The following is a 22,526-nucleotide window of genomic DNA, read 5'->3' on the forward strand; positions in this document are numbered from 1 at the left end:
AAGCCTTATTTGTTGTACACCTTTCTGTGGGAGAAAGAAAAACATCTTAAATTCCCCTTAATAACCTTATTAAGTCACTACTTAAATGTATCAGTATTGAAATGATATTTATAGCTCACGTATATTGTTGGTTTGAATCTTTTCATCCTATGACTCACTGTGAACTCACGCTAAAAAACCAGAGTGGATTTATCTTAGAAAAGGTTTCAGTGTTTAGAGGTTTTGATCATCTGTTATATTTTATTTATTCAGACACATTTATCAAATAAGATGTGACGTTAATCAATCACAGCTAGGTTCTCCTTGTCTACTTAGCTGTCTGTCTGTCTCCCTCATCCTCCATCATGGTGAATGAAATCCTCTACAACCTCATTAATGACAAGAATAATACTTCATACATACTGTAAGACACAAAGTCAGTGTTGGCCTCCGCTGCACCAACATCGCAGTAAATACGACCTATCAGTCTCCAGTTCTGTGGTCTTATTCATGTGGTTACGAACAACATACAAGGTAGTGGCTGGTAGTGTTGAGTGCCCTCTTTAATGCACTCATTTACTTTATAAAACTAATTTTACTCACCTTTTTATGCTAATATAGACATTAAGTTATCGTGTAGGTTAGCTTCTTGGACATAAGAAGACTTTACAGAACAACAATCAAGCTTCTTAAGATAATAATGCAATTAAAATTTAGGATAGGAAGCTGATAACATCTACTATATATATATACTTATCTTGCTGCATGCTCAGTGGCATAACTATACCTCTCAGGGTTTCTGGCATCTACAGTATGTGACTCATTTGGACAGACGTCTTTCTCTGTTTGTGCAATCAATATGTGGAACTCATTGAGCACAGAACTCAAATTGGAAAGTTGAGCTTTTAAAGGATAGGTACACATTTTTTCTGTCTGTCTTAAAATAATAGCCACGTGTCCATATGAACACTGAAACAGGCTTTGCTTGATGCAATAATTTCTTCCGTTCATACTGGCTGTGAGAGGTTTCTTCCTAATGTGCTTCAACAGTTTGAGTTAGTCAAATCAAGTGGATATCTTCCAAAGTTACTGTCTTTTTAGTACAAAATTCTGTTATCTACTACTATCCCTCCACTGCAACTCGGCACAGAAACACTGTGTGTAAACACAAAGAGGGAATTTTGTACTAAAAAGACCGCAAGCTAGCTTTGTTGGCCCATGGTCCATGCTATATACGTGTCCCTATAAAAACAAACATTAGATAAAGTAAAAATATGAATTACCCTGGGATTGACGTGAGCTACAACAAAAATAAGAAAGTAATCCAATTAGTAATATTACCTACCAGTTCATTTACCACTAAAACGCTTTGCAGAGGAAGCATTAGTTTTACACAAAATGCAAAAATGTAAGAAAATTATCTAAGGAAAGTGATTAAATGCAGATCTTTACACAAAACCCACTTTATATTTATTAAACACCATGTCACTTTGTCCAAACTGTAAAGAAAACTGAAAATCAAATTTCTAGTTTTCAAATATCAAATAATTTTCGGTCTATCTACTATGTTGATAATAAAGGCTGATATTCAAACACACACTACTGGCAAGGACCTTTACTGACATAATTTTATTTTGTTTCTCCTAACTCTAACCATCACAACCTCACTTTGCAAAAATGTCGTCATTATCAAGGTCCAAAACTCAAATTGGTCACACACACACGTTCACACACGTACACACATACACTTTAGTAATTTTAAGGAAATAATACTCCCAGACCAAAACGAAGTTCAACATTTAGTGTCTTTATAAAACAGATTTGCAAAATATAGCCAAGGCTCATTCATTTAAATACGCATAAATAGCAAGAAAATACTTTCCCATTTCAATTCAAATAATTTTTGAACTTCTTTATACACAAATCAGAGATGAACATTATATGAAAAATGGGGCCGAAACCCTCTTGATTTGTTGCAGCCGAAAAACACAAGCACAAAGCTGAAGCGGCAGTTGATTAGTCAGAAATATACATCCTCTGAAGACACATAAACATTAAAACAAGTCTTATTCAAGTCTGTGAAATATCAAAGTACACATCTTTGGATGGATGCCTCAAAGTCTTTTTAAGAGCAATATATGTTTTTTTGTTGTTTTTACATCATCAGCAACGCAACCGTAATTAACACCACCATGGCCAAAAGTTTTTCTATTTACAATAGTGCAGACAAGGAGCTTAAATCAGAACAAGGCAGTGGAAGGATAATTATACATTATAAAATATCCTGATTTTTTTTAAACTTCAAGTGGGTTCCTTTTGTTTTGGAATATCATTAAATAACCACATATATCCAGGACATGTGCCAGACTACGTCCTGCTCTAATTCAAACCATTTTTTAATGTTTTTTATAGTACTGATCCATCTTTTTAACACTTAAACACAGCTATCCAAAATTAAACTCACTGTGAATTGTTTGAATGGAAAGGCTTATTTATTTTATTTAATTAATTTGTCTCCACTTCATTATGAGACTGAAATGTTTATGTTACAATACCAAACATTTGTTGATTGGGTTTGTACATGTAATCACGTGTTTTACATTCATCATAGTCACTAATTTAAAAAATGTATCAATTACAATGTTCTGGATGTAGATTTATGTCTTCTTGCATATTAAAACTTTTTAGTATAAAAGCCTCATCTCGTCTTGCTTCAGAGGGCATAGTGGAGTTTGAATTAATAGTATTTACCTTGTAGATAAATAATGCAAATAATATATATATAACAGCATTCAGATATGTTTTCCTCATTAGCAGTGTCTCCTCTTACTTAAATGCTATCAATGTATTTGTAAACATTCACAGGGCAGAAATAATTATTTATTATGAAATCTGTGAAATTATTTAATTGGACTGTCCCCGCCCCCCCAAAAAAGTCTGTGTCATTGCTGCCACATCAGCAGGCTTCAAAAGGTTCATTGATCTCACTCTTTCACTTTTTAAAAAGGTGCTTTAGCTTCCTAGAGCAGAACAGACACAGAGATTAAAGAGACTTTCTTTCTTGTCTTGTCTTTCTCTCTCTCTCTCTCTCTCTATCTCTACAGGCCAGAATTCATTTGGCTGGCTCAGGGATGGGTGGAGCACACTCCAGTCTCATGGTCCAGGGGTCAGAGGTTGCAGCATAAAATGGAGAGTGGGTAAGCACTTCTTCTCCAGCGAGGGCGAAGGCAAATACTCCCCTCTGCCTCCCTGCTGCTGTCTTCTCCTCCTCTGCGACGTGCTTCCCCTCTGCTCGCCGTTCCTCCCTGCCCTCCCTGCCCACACCGTCCACGCTCTTAAATCCCACACCCCTGTTACCGAGGCCGAGCATCTCCCCAAGTCCGTGACTCTTGACTCCCTGGTATGCAGAGCTTAACCCGTTCTCCTCAAACCGGTTAGTAGCAGCAGGTGGGGGGCACAGGAAGTTGCTAGTGGGTGTCGACCGCCAAGCAGCTGGCTTTCGTCCCCGCCGGGGACGGGAGATGCGGCAGCTCTGCCTCTTGATGTGTCGATGTAGGTGGTCAGACCGTGTGAAACTTTTGTAGCAGTGCTCACACTGGTACGGACGGACGCCCGTATGGATACGCAGGTGGTTCTTCAGGTCGTAGTTGTGGACAAACTTTGAGTTGCAGTGGAGGCAGATGTAGGGGCGCTCACCTGTGTGCTTCCTCATGTGGATCTTGAGTTTGTCTTGTCTGGGGAAGGAACAAAACCACATGTTTTCAAATGTTGTGGGTGGAAAATGTGCCAAAGAAGGAGGATGTAAGTGAGTGAGATATCACTAATGCAGAGCGGAGGGGCTTTCCACTTAAAGCTCTTTGATATTCAGATGAGGTGAAAACAGATTAACCTCACTCATGAGAGCATGGGGTATTTTTCCGTTAACCTTGCTGTTTCACACAACCTGTTTCTTTGTAGTGAAAACACACAGAAAAACGAAGATCTCAAGATGATCTCTGTGTGGTTTATTGATATTAAACATTTGTACAAAGTATAAATGGTGTGATAAGAAGTGCTGCTTCACATACCTGGTGAACCGTACTTCACAGATAGTGCACATGTACGGTTTCTCTCCCGTATGCGTCCTCATGTGTCGTGGCAGTTTCCCAGCCCCTTGGATGACCTTGTTGCAGATTGGACACTGCTGCGATGCTTTGGGCTTCATCTTCCTCTCCTCCTCCAGCTGCCAGGGAGGGAACAGTGCCCCCAGGTGGGATGCGGAGCTCAGGAAGCTCAGGTACGACCGGAAGTCAGCTTCATCCTTAATCGGACCCAGAGGGTGACCCTCTGATGGCACTGACCCAGCGTTCATGGTGCTACCCAGCCCCGAGCTGACAAACTCCTTCAGGAAGTCACCGTGGAGCAGGCTGGGCGGGACTTCCTCTTTCAGCTCCTCCTTTATGATCTCTCTTTTCACAGCTAGGTCGAGGGGCCTGGAGGCCTCGAGCGGTGCGGGTGTTGGAAAGGCATGGAGAAGCCTGGTTTGCGGTGAGGCTCCTGTGTGGGGATGCTGGTGATGGTTGGGGTCCAGGAGCTGTTGCGGGAAGGCCGGGAACTCGGCAGCCCACATAGAGGGGTAGAAGCCTGGGAGGAGGGGAGAGAAGTTGGCCCTCCTGTCCAGTGTTGACATACGGGGGTACAGCCCCTCCTGGAGGAGAGACTCGATGGAGAAATCCTTCAAAGCCCGACTCTCCATACTCTCCTGCAACACAAGATGACATTATGACCTTTTCAAACTTAGGAGTAGTCTTCCTTTTTGCCTTGAAAATACAAAGAGCACAAATAACAAAATGTCTAATGAACTATACCTGTTTTCCTCTCATGTTGTCTGGAGACTGCGACTGGGACTCTCTGTGCAGGTCAAACTGCTGGTGGTACGTGGAGGTGCTAGGAGGCGGCGAGTCCTCCGTCCCCAGAGGCGTCTGCTCCCCCCTGCTTTCCGACGACTGCAGCGACCTCTCGCTGACATTGTCCTCCTCCTGCTCATCTTTCCTCGAACCCACGTCCTCCTCCTCTTCCTCCTCCTCTTCTTCCTCCTCCTCGTCTTCCTCTTCCTCCTCCTCGTCCTCTTCCCCTTCCTCCTCTCTCCCCCCACCGCCACCACCCCCGCTGTCCATGATCTCCAGGCAGACGTTGATGATGCAGGGAATCTCCAGCATCTGAGCGGCGTTCAGGATCTCTTTGACGTTAGACGCCGTCACCGTCAGAGTAGAAGTGTAGGCAAACTCCAGAATGGCTGTGAGACACTCCGGAGCGACAAAGTCAATTTCATACACGGCCGCCGTGTGATGACGGCCGCCGTCAGTGGTGGCCACTGTGAAGAGCTTCTTGAAGTACTGGCTGCAGGCGGCCAGAACGGAGCGGTGGGTCCGGTACTCCTGGTCACGGACAATGAGGATGACATCGCAGAGCAGGCCATCACGACGCTGCTCATTGAGGCTGCAGAGGACGTCGCTGCTGTGATTGGGGAAGGGAATCCCAATCAGGTCCTCCTCTCTGTGATGAACCATTCTCCGCTCTCTGCCTCTCTTGGTTATCTAGATAGAAGGCGGTAAAAATGAACTGTTTAGTGACAGTTAAATAAAAAGGTCAACCTTAAAAAGACATCATTATATATTTTCCTTTTACTGATTTACTGATTTACTGAGTCTTTTATTATTATACCTATACTTCCTGTTATCATCACATCTGGCAGAGTTTGTTTTTATGAAAAATGACAGAGACTCATTAAACCCATTTAACAACCGCAGTTTATAAAAAGCCATTTTTAAGGCATTTTAATGCAGAGAGTAGAGAGATTAACAAAAATTAGGATAGAAAGACACGAGTTCAAGTTTTCAGGCTGAACGCAAACCTGGGATGTGTTTCAGGGTCAGTAACTTAACCCCTAGGTCACCATTGTGCCCTTCTTAACGCAGTTTTGAAGGTATTTTCAGAAACCTTAGACACTCTTCTATCCATAAAATATTCTGTCTGCTGCACATAAAAAAAAGATTTTGCCAAGTTGATTTAATTCAGTAAAGTGAAGTGACATACTCTGTATTTCCTTGTTCGTTTTGTATGACACAAGAAAACAAAAAGGAGTGATTATGTGTGAAAATGTAAAATAACATGCTAATATAGGATAATATAACTGATAATAAAACATTGGTTTGTACAGATCAAGAGTTGTAACTTGGGAAACAGGTCAATAATTATTTTTATTGTGCAGCGGACTGAATATTTTTTTGGTTTCAGATGGTGAAAACAATCTTTGAGGATTCTGGAAATATGTGATAAAAGTTGTTAGAATGACCTTCTGTATCATCAGGGGTTTATCTTTCAGGAAAGCAGGTGCTTACCTCTGAATGTAACACATGATAAGAAAACTGATTAATTTCAACAAGCCCTGTTTGATTTCCTGTTGGCATTTAATCATTTGTCTCATTACGTGTTCGTCACTATGACACACAGCAGTGAATAATACTTTTCTTAATGTAAGTCTATACAATATTTGGTGTCTTGCTCCCTCAACAGTCGAAAGGTCAGAATCATAAACTCCACTTGAGTTTTAGAGGGATGCAGCAGCACCTGCGACTGATTATACTGAGGAGGAAGTGCCATTACGAAGCTGATGAGGGCATGTTAAAGTAAATAATGAAACTGGGTCACAAAGCACTGATTTAAAAAGAGCAAAAGGAGCGACAAGTGTTTCTTGTCTGGTGCCTCGTTCTCACACCTGTACCTCATTTTGAAATGTGAGTGTCACGGACAGTAAAGCAGCGTCCATTCATTAGATGAAGGATTTTAAAAAATGTGATATTTGAATACGAGGAGGCTCTTCACTGAAGCTGATATTGTTAACACAATGAGCGACAAACTCGCTTTATGAAAATATACTGTAGGCATGCTTGTTTGTGTGCCATCTGTGCAGCAAAGGCAACAAGTGGTAAATACAGCATGTCTCATTTTGAGCAAACATCACATCGGGTAATATTTATTTTTGAATGTGCTATCACGATTTCTTGTTGGAACGTGTTGCAACTGTGTGAGTTAGGGAAACCCATCATCTTGATAACATGAATAAGACTGTTTGGCTTTTTTAGATTTTTTTTTTTGCCCCTGTTTTACACTCAAACACGCAATGAGATTTAATGATAAAGAGAATGAGAATTGTCCATCTCTTTTTTACAAGATACATGCATGAAGTAAGCTGATACTTTCATTTGAACAATACAGTGTGTGATTGGGATGTGGTGAGAAATGAAGAGAACGACAAAAGAGGTCAGATTGTGCACTCGATAGGCCTACTGTATCCTGTCAAAATGCTTAGTGTGCAGTCTATTCCCCCTACACTCATTTGATTACAGCACTGTGACGAACAGCTCGATAGAGCAAATCTCTGCTCACTTGGTGGTTTTCTTAAAATCTTCATTCCACAGCTTCCTGAGTTCCTACCTGTTGATTCACTGTGCTGTTGTTTACAGTTACAGTGACAAAACTTCCTCTGGCAGTCTGCTCATTCATTCACATCTATGAATAGAGCTTAAACTTAGCCGTCTACACTCGGTGGTCACTGGAGGCATGTGTAGAAAAATACTTTGAAGCAGCCCCGTTCACCACAGCTGCATTGTTGACTGGCTCTAAATGGGCCAGGACCGAAGCCACACAGACTCACACATATACACACACACACACACACACACCCTGAGTGTCTCATTTTCTCGTTGGTGCTGCAGTGGATCACACCAGAGGAGGGAGAAAAAAAAAAAAACTATTTCAGAAAATCCCATAGTTCACCTGCAGGTATATAACTTGGATACCAATCTTACATGTAGTTTATTCTTGTCGATCTTGTTGCTAGGTAACTGTTGCTATGTTCATGCTATTGATACAGTGTGGACATAATTAAAATGTCTATAGAGGGGGTGGTGCTATGGGATATAGGCCCACAGACCCACGCAGCTACCTCGGTGGGAAAACTGGAACAAAAGAGCAACAGAGTGTCAGTGTCCAGGCCAAGTGATGAGATAGTGTATTTAAAATAAAAATAATGAATGAAAGGGGGAAAAAAAATCTCTCTGTATTCAATTTCAAGTCTCACAGTGTAGAATGAACTCAGAGCACAGGTAACAGACACTACATTAAAACTTCTGCCATTGATTCTGTTGTGTCCTCTGAAGATTGATGTTGCTCCCATAAAGAATAGAACGATATCCTTTTTCTATTATATTTCACACCACATGTACAACATTCATAAAAGTAATAGCCTGGGTAAAAGGTGAGAGAATCTCCAGTGAGAGAGTAAGGGAGAGATCAGATGGCCCTAAAAGTTCCCTAACAGGTTGCACAAACACCAGTGGAGGGGCCCCTCCCTGTAACAGCCTGCCAAGGCAAACAATAGTGCAGAGCTTGGCACAACACCGAGTGGATAAGAGGGAGAGAAAGAGAGCAAGTCTGACTGGGAGGGCTTGGCGAACCCACTGTCATTCGTTTGCTCTCGATCCATCCCACCCACTCTTGGAACTATGGGCCACGTGCTGCTGTTGCTGTTTGTTCTCTTGGTGCCCCAGCGAGCACCACTCCCCTCTGTTCCCACTGTTTGCCTGCCACTAGCTAGCGCTAGCTCTTAGCGGCCGGCCCCTAATTACAATGTGGAGAGGATCTAAAGAGGATGTGCCACATAGACAGGGAGGGGAGGAGGGCACAGCTTTCCCACCACAAGGTCCTGGAGCGACATTTCATCAGCCAAACAGCCTTAACCCTTTACACCCCCCACCACGCCCCCCCCACCCCCCCACCTCCACCCCCGACCCACAAGAGCAGCCAGGGTGGGGACGCCTTGTGAAAGGGCTCTGATAATTACTGTTCAAGTCATTTCGCTCCATCGTACTCTCCAAGCAGAGTCATGGAAAGAGAAAGTTTTTTTTATGGACCCAATAAATGGTTGTCAGCCTGTAACAACCTGCCAGTACTGAAAAAAATAAATAGTGAAAGTCATATTTTGTTGCAGTCATCAGCTGTAGCATCTACTTCTGTTTATCACACAAGCATCATACTGCTTCACACTGACAGCAGTATCAACTCAATTATCAAACTGACCTCTAATGTACAGTCTTGCCTTTCTTTCTGTCTCTCCTTCCGGCTGCCTGTACCGGCCACGTCTCCTCTCATGCTTCACTTAGTCACTAACACTTTCAACTCAGCACTCCCACCCCAAATTATGTGTCACCTCCATTCAATGTCGTCTTCCTCCCAAGAACTTCATCTGCTTTCCGGGCTCTGACCACCACCACCACCACCTCCTCCTCCTCCTCCTCCTCCTAATCATTCTCCTCATCCTCCTTCTTCTTCTTCTCCTCCTCCTCTTCCTTTCTCGTTCCTCTTCCCCCTGTTGCAGCTGTATCATCATTATGTCCAGAGTAGAGCAGCTAACTTGTCCCCATCCCTGACCGCTCAGGCCACAAATCAGCAGCTAATGTCCATCTCAACCCTTGTCACAGGCAGACACTCATTTGGCCTGTAAGCTACAACAGCTAAAGCCTAGTTTATCCCTGTCAGGCCAGTGCATCCACCTGACCCACATGCTAAATCACCAGCAGCCAAAGTTTTCCCTTGTCACCAACTGCCCATAGCAAACAACTGCTAAACAACTGTCACAGATGGACAATTGCATGGCCAATAATTTATAGTATTGACAACCAAAATTCACCCCCTCATTAAGAGAAGACATTCATTTGACCTACTGTGTAGGCTAGTCCATTATCACCAGTGTAACACCGGTGCACCTGTTTCTCTAGGAGACTCTTCCTCAGTTGGCGTTTTTAAATGAGTGCCTGCAGTTCATGTATGGAGCACGATTGTCTGGAGCTTATAGGTCGCATAGGGAGAGTTTTACATTTTTATCTTAATTGCTGTCACTTCCAGTGGTGAGCAGGACATAATAATGCCGCTTAGACAACATGGATTGTGTATTTATCTGTGTAGTAATGATGAAATGTCAGAGCCAAAAGTGAGCATTTAACTGCACAAGTTGAGGCTTGTTTGGAACTTATTTATGTGGACTTTACAGAGTTTGGTGCACATTCATACCACATTTACACTGCACAACAAATAGGGTTTAAGGAAATGAGTGTGCAGCCATATACATTTTTAATGTAAGTATAGAAAGACTTAAAATAAATATTATTACCATTTTGGTAGAAAATAAGCCCACAAGTTCAACAAATTTCTGCAAATCTTGCAAAACAAACCACTCTTTAAACAACAGAGGTGTACCAACTCACTGTTATATTTAATTATTCATTAAGATTACTTTAGCAAGTGGTCATTGATTTATGCCTTTAATTACTGTGGAATTTGTATTTATTAGAAGTATGATAAGTAAACACTGGACTGGTCTTAAGAGCTCTGGAGGCCAATTTAACCCACTTTGCCCCTTCAAGAGCCTTTTTGCGCTAAGTGTCATCTCTTGAGCCTTCAGGGGGGCCCACAGCTACACACCATTATCTCTCTCACCCCAAAGTAAACAAAAGTTTACGGTTCACTGCTGAATATCACTTCAGTGATTAAGAATGTTGCTTCCAGACCCTTCGCCGTGAAACAAAGGACAGATTATTTCTTTTTTTTTTTTCTGTGTCTTTGTTTTTCTCTGAATAAAGACCACCAATTGAACAGAGGAAGGTTGTATTCAGTACCACAAGTGAGGCGAGGATGATACAATGTAAAATTAGAAAGCATCCTTTTCTCATTGAAGCAGGAGTGTTTTGCGGTTTTATCATTTAGCCTCCATTAAAATGCTGCTAGGCTTCTTTATTTGAATTCTTCTAACATTCACAAATGGCGCCCTTAAAGAAAGGGTCCACTCGCTAACATAATATATTTTAAATAATTAAAAAACAAATACGTAAAAGTTTCTGGGCACTCTGCCTTGAAGAACAAAAGTTATTACACACTAGCAGGTGTACTGACTGGAGCTAATGAGATATAATCAGAGTTACAATATGTGATTAAGCAAACATGTCATTGGTATGACAGTGATCTATATTAAATTACCTGTCGCTATTTTTGAGTCTGTTGAGTGGGTGTGTAACCACATCCACTCTTATAAAAGGACTAGATAAATGTTCCACTGTTTGATAAATCAGCAGCACAATACAGTACAGAGTATACACTGATTCTATGTTACATTTTTACATGTAGATAGATTCTCTGTATTTTATTTCATATTCAGGTATACTGCATTTTTAGGTTTTTTTCTTTTCATTTTTTTTAAAATTTATTTGTGTGAATCATTTGAATAAATAATAATTCCATGAGCACAAACACATCGCTATGCCTGAATAAAAAACAACTGGTAAACAAATGTAATTGTAATATTGGTCATGGTATTTAGTAACTACATGAGGTAAGAGGTCTATAAGCTGACTGACAACAAGCTGCTTGTAAACAATAATTTACAGCTCAGCCTTAAATCCACAACATGTTTTTTAATTTTTTTTCTCCACACTCCCAAATGTCCCCTTTAACTTTTTTTGAATTACCTGAGCATGTCTCCTGGAATTAAAGGAGAGTGACATATAGATATGGAATATCAAAAACTGAAATGTGTAATTACTGTTGGAGACAAAACACATACTTAAGTCTACTAAAACTACTATGTTTAACATTTCCAAGATGTGCTGTGATGCTATAAACGCTCGTGCTATTTCCAGCGTTTTATAGCACAATATTTACACCACAAGCTAAATAATTACACGAGTCATTGAGTGACTTTATTGACCTGTTTGCACCTTGTCAGGCCTTTATGATCTAAAGCAGTAGGCTAAGCCTCACATAAATAGGTACACTAACTGATGCACGTGTGCACACTGTAACATAACGCACAAGTGCGAGCTTGTTCTCACACAAACACACTCTGAAACACTGTGACAAATTATTACGGACATATACGAACAGACACACACCCATGTGCATGTTCCAAAACTCTGGCATCCACATAAATTCACACATGTCTTGATACGTTCCCCTGCATTCCACAGCTTTCAGCAACCATCACCTACCGTACCTTCAGTTTCTCGATTCCCCTCACGTGTCTTTGTATTTCCAGACTACCAAGAGGCTCTGTGGATCCTTGCTTGACCTCTCAGCATTGCCCTTTTTTAATGGAAACACAGCTGCCTCTCTCTTTGCCAGTCTGTCAATCAGTCAGCTAAGGCAGTCAGTCCATTCACAAGCTCCTCACACTGGCCACGGATGCCCATTCACAAAAATAAAAAATAAAAATAAAAAATAAAAAACACCCAGAGTGGAATATCCAGTGGAGGGAAGCAAAAGCAGAGCAGCAGAGGAGAGCAGAGTGTGATTCTTGGGTCTGTCTGTGTAGCAGAGTGGCTAGTGTGGAGTTTAGAGTCAGGCTCACTGTTGTGTGTGGCTCATGTAGGACGAGCTAGAGAGTGAGAGGAAGGGAGGGAGGGCAGCAGCACTGCGCTGTGGAGATGTCACACCACTAGTTTTTATAGCAGGGTGGGTAGCTGGAAGATAATAATACCCCATCCTCCTCCACAACACAAGTTTAAGCGCACTGTGTAATAAGCCCATGGCGCAGACACCCTCTGATTTAGGTCAGACAAAATGAATTTTTAGTTGTGTTAGAGTGGATTTTGGTATAAAGGGACCGGGGCAAAGAAACTCAAAGGGGTTGTTTGGGGAGACTGAGGGAGGGTTAAAAAAAAAAAAAAAAAGGAAAAGAGAAAAAGAGAGAAAAGTTGGGAAACTATTTTGTGCACCTCTGTTGGTTTGTCTCAAGCTGAGATGAGGAGATGTACAGGACTAAAAGTAGTAATACAGAAGCAGAAACACAACTGCAACTTAAAGCCTGTTAGTTTCTCTTTTACACCTGTTAAAAAAAGTGAGTCCTGCTATTCTCTTTTCCTGTTGTTGATATAATTCCACTAAAAAATAAATTCCAATTTAACGTTGAGAAACTGTAGGGTAAGAGACGGGAGATAAGGTACACTGGGCACGCTGGGCATTTCCCCCCCCCCAGCCCCAGTAAATTCTTATTCACACCCTGGGTTCAGAATCCTATTAAACCGACTGATTCAGTCAATGGTGCTAGATTGAGAGGAAATATCGCTTAAAAGCTGACTACATGTGAAAGAGAATTAAAACCACAGATGCTCTAAAATACCACGTTACCGCTTACTTATTTTCTCTTTTGTTAAAACGTCTTTTTGTAACCAAGGTTTCAAAAAGCAGGTTGCGGAGAGCAGAAGGCCAACGTTAGACTCCTGTTTTGAGTCAGAAAGCGCTGAAGCAGGGGAACAGTTGGTGAGCACACCACCACCTCGGTCTGAGTAGAGGAGGAGGAAGTTTACGCAGAAATGTGTAGAAATCAGATATACATTGGATGTATAGAAGAGGAACCATGTTAGGCTTCTTGTTTTGGGGAGATTTTCACCGTCAAAAATTTGTGGCAAGCAAAAAAAGAGAGCAACACAGTTCATGGCAGCAAAACTAAATGGCAAGGAAGAGTGACTTACAAAGCCACATCCTACGTTGGGTCAAAGTGTTTCTGTGTTTGTAGCACAGCAAGAAACATATAGAGAGGAAGATGAAGGGAGAAAGAGTGTTTCCTTTGCCTTCACAGACAGGCTAAACTTTTTACTATGACATAGTACATTCATAGGATCTGAAACAGCTATTGGGTGAGGGAAGGTTTCCTGTATGACATAATTTGTAATACTTTTTTTTTTTTTTCAATTAAGCTCGCTTACAGCAGGAAGCACACACCGCCTGAGTGATATATTTTCCTCTTAAACACTTCTTTTTTTGTGTGACCTCAAAATATTCAAAGTCGTGGTGCAGATAATAAAACTAAATTTAATGACCTAACATACAATTAAGAGCAAATCATAGCTTATCTAATTCATAAAGGTAGAGTATGCAGTGAGCCATTGTTATTTTAAGTGGTTACTGGACCTTCCAATCTACTAAAATATTTCTAACCATCCATAAATCTTAACCGACAATCAGGCTGTGAAAGCAGTCAAATTGTGTCGAGTTAACCTACACAAACAAGTAGACATCAGAGTGTACATCAGACTGCTATGCCCACTTCCCCCTGGGGAAAACATGGACCAAAGCAAACCGCAGCCCATGCCCTGGTGGTTTACACTGTTTTGTAGAGGGTGAGAGCTGAGGCCAGCTCACATTGGCATCTAGTATATATAAACAGGGTTAGCCACTAACTGCTAACAGGCCAGCCAGACAGCCAGAAAAACAACATTTGCCATCCTATAGGATCGGCTATCTATTCTAAACACGTCGCTGCCGTCATAGCAACACTGTAAGTGGTACCTGTGTGGATTGCTTTGTTCTAAACTCAATGAAACTGCAGGCTGTTGTACTGCAAACTGTCAGAGGCCATGATTGACACAGACCAGTGGTCTAATGGGGTAGCTATACTGCACATTGTGTAAAATGCACTGCTCAGTTTATGGTATAGTTTCAAGTGTCTCGGGCCAATTAACAGGCTGTTTAATTTAATCACAGTGTAGCAAGGCTGAAAGGCAGATTCATGTTGTGATTATGCTATTGTAATACATGAAATCAATTTTATTGTTGTCTGAAAAACAAGAAAATGCATCTTGGTGTTTCAGGATCAAATCTATATTTCTGCTGTATAATCATCAGGCTAAACATTGGATCCTTTCCATTCCTCTCCTTCTATCCTCTCTGAGTGTAAGCTTACACCGAGAAATGACAAGTCTTGTCTCTCGGTCTGAGTGCAACAGTCACAAGACACGAGGATTCAAGGGGCTGAGTAATAGTCATCTGTTTTGTCTGTCTGGCATGTCAACGTACCTGTTTACTGCCACCTACTGCGCCCAGCAAGATACACGTACCAGGGCACCAGATTGGCACTTTGGAGGGGGGATGGGGTGTGAAGCATCATTACATGATGATCATGGACACTTTGATGCTGTTCTCAGCTTGGCTCACTGTGAGCAGAAGTCTATCATAAGAATACAAACTTGTTTTAAATCTAATCTTTCTCCGTCTCGCAGAAAAGTAAGAACTCATCAAATTGCAGCAGCACTTTAGCCCCTTATCATAGAGCATCAGTGTTGCATGTGTGTGTTGAACACAAGGACACACTAACTAACAGTCTCATCATTATTATAAATTCAGTTCCCTGAAGGTGAAGACGTTCTAGCCTTCGATGCTGATCACTTAATACTGTTAATATTATTAAGTCATAGAAAACGTTAAAACCTAAAAGGTTTTTACCCTCTCTTGCTTAATGTAAAAAGCTCCATTGAGTGATTCCAGACTGCTAGACTGTCAGGCAGCAACCCTATCACTGTTGTGTGAATAATCCACCTTCCTACACAGGCACATGGCTGTATGCATTCTCATATACACACATAACCACAAGCCCCAAGTCATATTCCATATTCAAACCTCCTCTCGTTTATTGTGCATAGTGTGTTACTACTTTCAAAATCACTGAGCTGTTCAGTTATCAGCTGAACATTTAGGAAAGAAAAAACAGGACGTGTGACTAGCACACTTGTGGCTCTGTGAGGCTGTACTTAGACACAGCCATGCACTAAATGCTAACATCAGCATGTTAACATGCTTGCAACGACAATGCTAATGTATTGATGTTTCGTAGGTATAACGTTTACCATGTTCCCCAGCATGCTAGCATTCACTAATTATCACTAAATGGCAGCCAAGGCTGACAAGAATGTCATTGTTTTGCAGGTATTTGGTCATGAACTAAAGAATTTTGACCTGATGATGGCGCTAGTTGGTACAGTTCATCCTGATGGGAACATGCATGTGCGTGTGTAACATCCGATAGTTGCTGAGAAATTTCATTCAAAACAACAAACGTCAACCTCATGATGGCGCTAGAGGAAATGTCAGGGGATCTCCAAAGTCATCACGATACATCTTCTTAGAACCATGAATGTTTGTACAAAATTTTGCATCAAAAGAAGTGGAGATATTTCAAAGGATAAGCGGAAGCTTTGACCTGCTGGTGGCGCTACATTAAAAGTTGGGGGTTCACCAAAGTCACAGGGACCATGAATGTCACTACAAAATTTCATAGTAATCCATCCAATAATTGTTGTGATCTTTCAGTCTGGATCAAAGCGGTGATAGACGTTATCATTCATTCAGTTAATAATACATATTTAGATAATAAGACATAATTTAAAATGACTTGATAGCTCCCGAGCATTCACCTCTGACACTGTTTTGATAAGTGTACAGTAATTGCATTGGAGTTGCAACATCGACCACAAAATTGGTTAATGTTTACTTAACAAATAACATGTTCAAACTGTTAAAATGGTTTCTGTCAATTCTTCTAACAACAAAAACAAAGTGGAGTTTCAGCTAAATCTCAGATTGCTGTTGACTAGAAAAGCTCACTGTATAGAACAGGTTTAAAATGATGTAGCAATGTTTGCATAGAAAAATAACATTGAAAAGGAGTTTACGGAAGTACTTAGTTGCCCTTCCTTGGATTAATAACTGTACAGTCAGACAAATACAACCAGCCCAGCTTGTGCCCTTTACCCTGGTGTCTGGAAAGCCAGGTGTGGCCTGGTGGAGGAGAGACGCAGGAAAGGGAGGCAGTCATCCCCCCAAAGTTCAGAGATAGAGCAATGCAGCAGTCTACACCCCCTGCCTCCAGAAGTCCAAGGACAGGGACATACACACACACACACACACACACACACACATAGATGCAGTGTTGCTCAAACACAAAGGGAGGCTGGAATCTGCGCAAACCTACTGTACACTCACACAAGCAATAATTCACTCTGCCTCGCTCAATCGAAGACAAACTCTCAGACATGCTCGCACACACTCACACACCCATCTGTCATTGCAAGTGAGGTCATTAGAACTCACCTTGGAGCATGCCATCCGGGTGAATGAGGTGAGGGCGTTTACTTTCTGCTGGCCTGTCTGTTTGTGCTTTAACTTTCTCGTGTTTTGTCTTCTTTTTCAAACATTCTAATCAGTATTGGAAGCTTTGCCAGAAGGGAGGTAAAGTACACAAGCTACATATTTAGAGCTGCGAGTTACAGTGCTTCACAGGCGGCTATAATATGTTGCATGAACCACAATGACGGAAAACAAGAATGTCTGTGGTGATGTTTTGCCGAGTATGAAACATGATTATTCTTTATGTTTAAGGCCACTCTTGTCATTTTTGATGTTTTTTGTTCTCACTACAATATAGAAATTTATTCTGGACCCAAAACTGCAAACAAAATGTACATGGAGTCAACCCTCCCTCTGCCTCTGAATGTATCTCGGTATTGTATTGTGTTCATTTGATTGGCTTGGTGTGAATATTTGTGTGTGTGAGCGCGTCTGTGTGTTGGGAGGGTCGTGGGGTGAATGAGGACAACTCCTTATGGTGATAACGAGAAGGAGGCCAGCCTTGGTGGGACAGCCTCTGTCTGCCCTCAGGTAGTGTGTGTGTGTATGCATGTTTGTGTGTGTGTGTGTCAGCAGGAGAGCCCTAGGGCACTCTGGCACCTCCTAATTAAAACCAGACAGGCTGCAGGGCAGGGGAGACAGATGCCTGTCATGACACACACACACACACACACACACACACACACACACACACATGCACGAGATGGCGGACCACATTCAAACACATGCTCACAAATATACAAGTGTGTTGCGCAGGTCAACTATTCTTGGACTCACACCCAAACTCATCACACCCACTCAGGTATCACAGAGGTAAGTAATATGTATCTGACCGAAATCAGCCAAATGACAAAAGAGAAGCAGTGAAATCAACACAGTGGTGAGACAAAGAAAATGTGAACCTACATGTATGTTTTTGTTAACTAGCCTGTTTCTCAGTTTCATGAGTGAATCCACTACTTGTTTTTAAAAGATTAGCCTTAGGTTAAGACCAGTTTAGCTAATTAGAAAAAAAACAAAAATGAGTCAGTGAACTCTCATCGATTTTCTTACCACCTGAAAACCTACTGGATTAGGACCAACTTGTTCATTAATGACACACACAAGCGTACGCTCACTCACACACACACACACACACTTTCACATGCAGTCGTGACCCATAGTAGCTTCTAGACTGACACATCTATCCTTCCCCCCAGCACACAATGAGACATGATTGTGCTGAATGCGTGTTACCTGCAGACTCTGTCACATTTTATCTCCGTTCCCTCATGTACGGCCCAGAGCTGCAGGCAACCACATATAGTACTTAGCAGGCTAACTGCTGTTTGTCTGGGGTGGGTGGGTGGATCAAGGCATGCTGCTCTCCTTTCTCTCCCAGTGATTAGATAGCATAAGCAGGCCAGCTAGCCTAACCCACACACTCATGTCTCTAAAACTGCCATCCAGCCCTGCTTTCTCTCTCGCTGCCTCTCACACACAGGTGGGTGGACCCACTTATTCAACCCAGATCTTTCTTTTAGACATTATGAAATTGTGCTCTGTTTTTTTTTCTCCCTTTCTTCTCTTCTTCATTTAACTCCCTAATGCTGAATGACATTCGAGCTCTTTACCATTAAGTAGAGCTTTCGTTTTCTAACTTACAAGGTCATCATTTTTTGCCTGATTGCCAAGCTGGGAATCATGTCTCTTTGCATTTGTCACTAAGGTGGGTTGCCAGTGGTTACAGGGGGCCTGTTGTCTATAATCTAGGTAACATTCAGGAAACACCCACAAATTTGTATGTGAAATGCTTTGTTGAACAACCACATTACAAACTGTGGCTGACACTGACATTTCAGATGTTGAAATGTATGACAAATAAATATTTCTCTGATGACTGTGACCCTGCTAAGGAATATAGAAACCGCTGCAAGACACATTTCCACTCTGATATATAGTGCTATCAGAGGTGACTCAATACGAAAGAGAATCAAATAAAACACTGTAATTAGGTAAGGCTTTAAAATAAACAACACTTCAAAAATAATGTTATGTACTGATGTGAATATTTAATTTTTTGCATGGATTGCCATGCAAATCTTGTTTTAAGCTAATTTCTAATATTGCAAATGGCATTTAGTTGTGCTGTGTGCTTTGTGTTAAGGTGGAAGCTAAAGAGTTAGTTTGGGGCCTGATGTGCTTCCAGGTGACCTAGTTGTTAAAGTGTGTGAACATAATCAGTCACTTTGTTAACGGGAAATGCTGAAAAGTGAAGACAAGCAGCAGCAGCAGCAGCGAAAGAGAGGGAGGAGGAGAGGAGGAGAATGGTGGAAATTGAGAAATTGTAAATGCAAAGGAAGAATATAGCTTGAAAAGCAGAGAGGGTGCGATCGAGCCGACCTCTGGGAGTGCGAGCGCCTGCCTCCCTGACTGCTTTGTCGTTTGAGCCAGGCGCTGTGTTTCGTGAGGAGCGCAAAAGTACACAAATCCCACAGAAGGAGCTTTTTTGGCAGGGCTCGGGCCTCCCACCCACGGCAGCCTCTTCAAGCCTCCTCCCATCCTCTATTCATCTGTGAGGGGCGGCTTACTCACCCAGCCCAACTCCACACAACAAAACCTGGACCTCAGTCCTACGGAGGAGGGCGGGCACGCACACATAAACACGCACAAATGGCTACTCGGCCATTGTAGACACACAAACACCCTCAACCTGAATGCAAGCTGGGTTTTTGAGGGTACACCGCATATGTCCTCACGACACCTCGGTGATTGGGTGACATTTTGTGGCAGAGATTGTCTGAGCAGGATTTGAAAACACTAAAGCTGATTTTAGACAACTGTGACAAGATGACATGTGTGTCATAGGAGGTTAAAATCAGATTGTGTATCCCTGTGTAAATGCTGTTACATGGGCATGCCCACACACTGTCAGGTGGGAAGAAGGCGTGTGGACTCATTCACTCTGTCAGTCTCGTAATGAACACGTTGCATCATTTTGCAATTATGAAGCCACATTCTCAATCGCTTGACACATTCATCCACTACGCTTAAGTCTCTCTTTCTCTCAATCAGGTACTTTACATGCGATTCATTTTTGTGCGAAATAAAAGGTCAATTTCCTTATAGAGTTAGTTGAATGTCGGCTTATCGTATCCTGTATGCTATAGGTGAGATTGTACAAACATGAATGAAATCTGCCTCGGGTAATATTTGTTAACCACACTGATGTAAGAGAGGCCTTATTACAAAAGACCAGCATGGATCAGGTTCAATTCAGATAATCCTGGAGAAAGATAAAGACAGACAGAGGGCTCTAGTTATGGTGTGTGACTGGAGTAGGTGTGGTACTTAACTTTATCCCTATCTAACCCCCTCTGTGACAGGAAGAGAGCTCTGTACTGTAGGTGCTGCTTGCTTTTTTCATTAATGATGAAGGCTAATAAACATTTGAGGGTAAAGCACGTCTGTTTTGCAAGTTAAGAGTACACTTGAAGTAAAAGACATCTTTTATGAATCATCAATCATGTGTTTGCGTCTGAATTACTTGTCATTAATGTGATTCAACTAAAGATTATTTGCATTTTCGAACCACAACTAGAAACTGAGTGATTTATGAGCAACTGCATCTAGTTTATATACAATTTTAAATGTATAATCATTCACAGAACAGTTTCCATTAACCACCGAAACCTCTTCAGTTAAAACAATGTCATTCTCACTAACAGGAAAAATGTAGGACACTTGACACAATTACAAATTCTGACACAATTGATTCTACTAATGGTTCAGTTACAGAATAATATCTCGGATTCGGAGAGAGAATGACGCAAGATCAGTATCTGATTGATCAGTGAGTGTGATATATTAACACCTTTGAACATTATGTTAAAGGTTAACAGTTAGTCACGCTATTCGATTGAGGGGTCACAGACAGGAAGAGTGAAATAATTTTGAATGTCACACCTCTGCCCCCACATCTGTTGCGCCGAGAAACAGAATATGGAGTTAAGAAAACAGATTACATCTGCGCGCATGATAATAAACGTCTCATCTGAGAATGAAAGTGTGTTTCAAGATGAATTCCTGGAGGACAGATGTCATCCTGCCCGCTTAGCTTATCACTGCCATGTCAATTAGAAACGTGAAATACCATACATTACATTTAATTTTACAACCACTCGCGCTTGGTCTTGATGACAGAAGTGTGAGGATGAAAATGAAAATAAATGATATTGGGGGTAGAAATAACGCACAATAATTCATCATGTAGTTATACACGCTGCGGCTTCAATAACAAGTAAAAGAAAAGATGATATCAGTCTTTCAATGTGTTCCAGCTTTGTCATGCTTTCACTTGCTTCCTCCTCAGTGTGTGGCTGTTATGTGAAGGGGGAGGCTTTCACTGAGTGCACATCTGTTGCACACAGATACACGCAGGAAAGTTTCTGGACAGCTTCTGAGAATAACTGACATCCCTTTTTAACTGCATGTCCTGTTATAAAAAGTTTTGAGACGTGGAGCAATTTGCAACTTAAAATGGGAACACAAAGGAACCCGATTCTACAAAAGGTCAGCCATCCTTTAGGTTGATTCTGGCACTCAGTAGGTAGCAGACAGCTCTTGCATGCTTTGAAATTTTGCCACAACACAGAAACTATGAACCACTCATTATGACTTTTTTGGAGGAGGATATGAGGAATAGTATTGCTATGAAATAAAAAAAAACAGAAAAGAAATGAGAATGAAAGAGACAGTGAGATGTTACTGACCTTTTAAGAAGTGACGTTTTGATTTCAGTTCCTTTCTCGTGCACTCAGTCCTTGTCAGGAAACTCAACACTGTCTCCGCACTGGCAGCAGACTTGTGAAAGTGAGAGCGGGTGAGATAGAGACACGAGAAGCTCAAATTTGCTCTGAAGGTGTGTCAGTGATTTGGGGGAGTGAAAAGGTACCGTTCTACAAAACGGTTATCTAAGAAACACAACAAAACAAAAACTGCTACACCCACCAGCCTCAGCCAACACCCCTCCCTCCTTCTAAACCAAAAGTATTTGGCAGCGTTCCCTACAAGTCCACCTGTGCTTAGGGGAGGGGAGTGACACACACTCACACTCACAGGCCAAGCCTTGAAACGTGCTTGCGAGCTTGGACTGGGTGGTATGGTTATAGCTGGGAATAAACCTAACTGAGCTTTGGTGCTAGGACTGGAGGGTTGGTTGGCCTGACCAGTGCCTGAAGGTCTGGAGCCAGAGACAAGGTTGGAGAGCTGGGGGAAAAAAAATCCAGCCAGGAGCAACGGCTGCAAAACTTAAGCACTGACAGAAAAACTGAGGCTGATGTGCAGCTGGATGACTGGCTGAGATTTCAAAAAGGGTAGAGGAAAAAAAAAAAAAAAATGGAGAAGAGGTTGCAGCAATATAATGCAGGGTTGAACCAGTGGGTGGGTCTTTGCCTGTGCCAAACAGGAGCTAGAGGGGTTCATATCAGGTATCGAACAAAAGACATATCAGGGGAGAAATGAAGAAAGGAGGTGTGATAGAGAGTTGGTGACAGTATCTGAGTATATTTGGGTGT

The 22,526-nt window shown here is 41.8% G+C and overlaps 1 protein-coding gene across 3 annotated transcripts; it reads right to left on the reverse strand.

The window, feature by feature from the left end:
- Nucleotides 1-1,593: 1,593 nt before the first annotated feature.
- Nucleotides 1,594-21,858, reverse strand: LOC121885735 (zinc finger and BTB domain-containing protein 7C). Of its 3 annotated transcripts, none has more exons than XM_042395451.1 (4): nt 21,723-21,858; nt 4,827-5,555; nt 4,047-4,720; nt 1,594-3,713 (listed from the first exon to the last, which is right to left on the reverse strand). In XM_042395451.1, exons 2-4 carry the CDS (start codon nt 5,526-5,528, stop codon nt 3,092-3,094), a joined length of 1,998 nt encoding a protein of 665 aa, XP_042251385.1. In that variant the 5' UTR covers nt 5,529-5,555; nt 21,723-21,858; the 3' UTR covers nt 1,594-3,091. The 3 variants fall into 3 exon arrangements, with proteins under 3 accessions (XP_042251385.1, XP_042251384.1, XP_042251383.1); XM_042395450.1 differs by lacking the exon at nt 21,723-21,858 and adding an exon at nt 12,065-12,470; XM_042395449.1 differs by lacking the exon at nt 21,723-21,858 and having other exon boundaries at nt 4,827-8,400.
- Between the last annotated feature and the right edge of the window lie 668 nt (nt 21,859-22,526).

The sequence above is a fragment of the Thunnus maccoyii genome, chromosome 19, assembly GCF_910596095.1.
Source record: "Thunnus maccoyii chromosome 19, fThuMac1.1, whole genome shotgun sequence".
NCBI lineage: Eukaryota > Metazoa > Chordata > Actinopteri > Scombriformes > Scombridae > Thunnus > Thunnus maccoyii.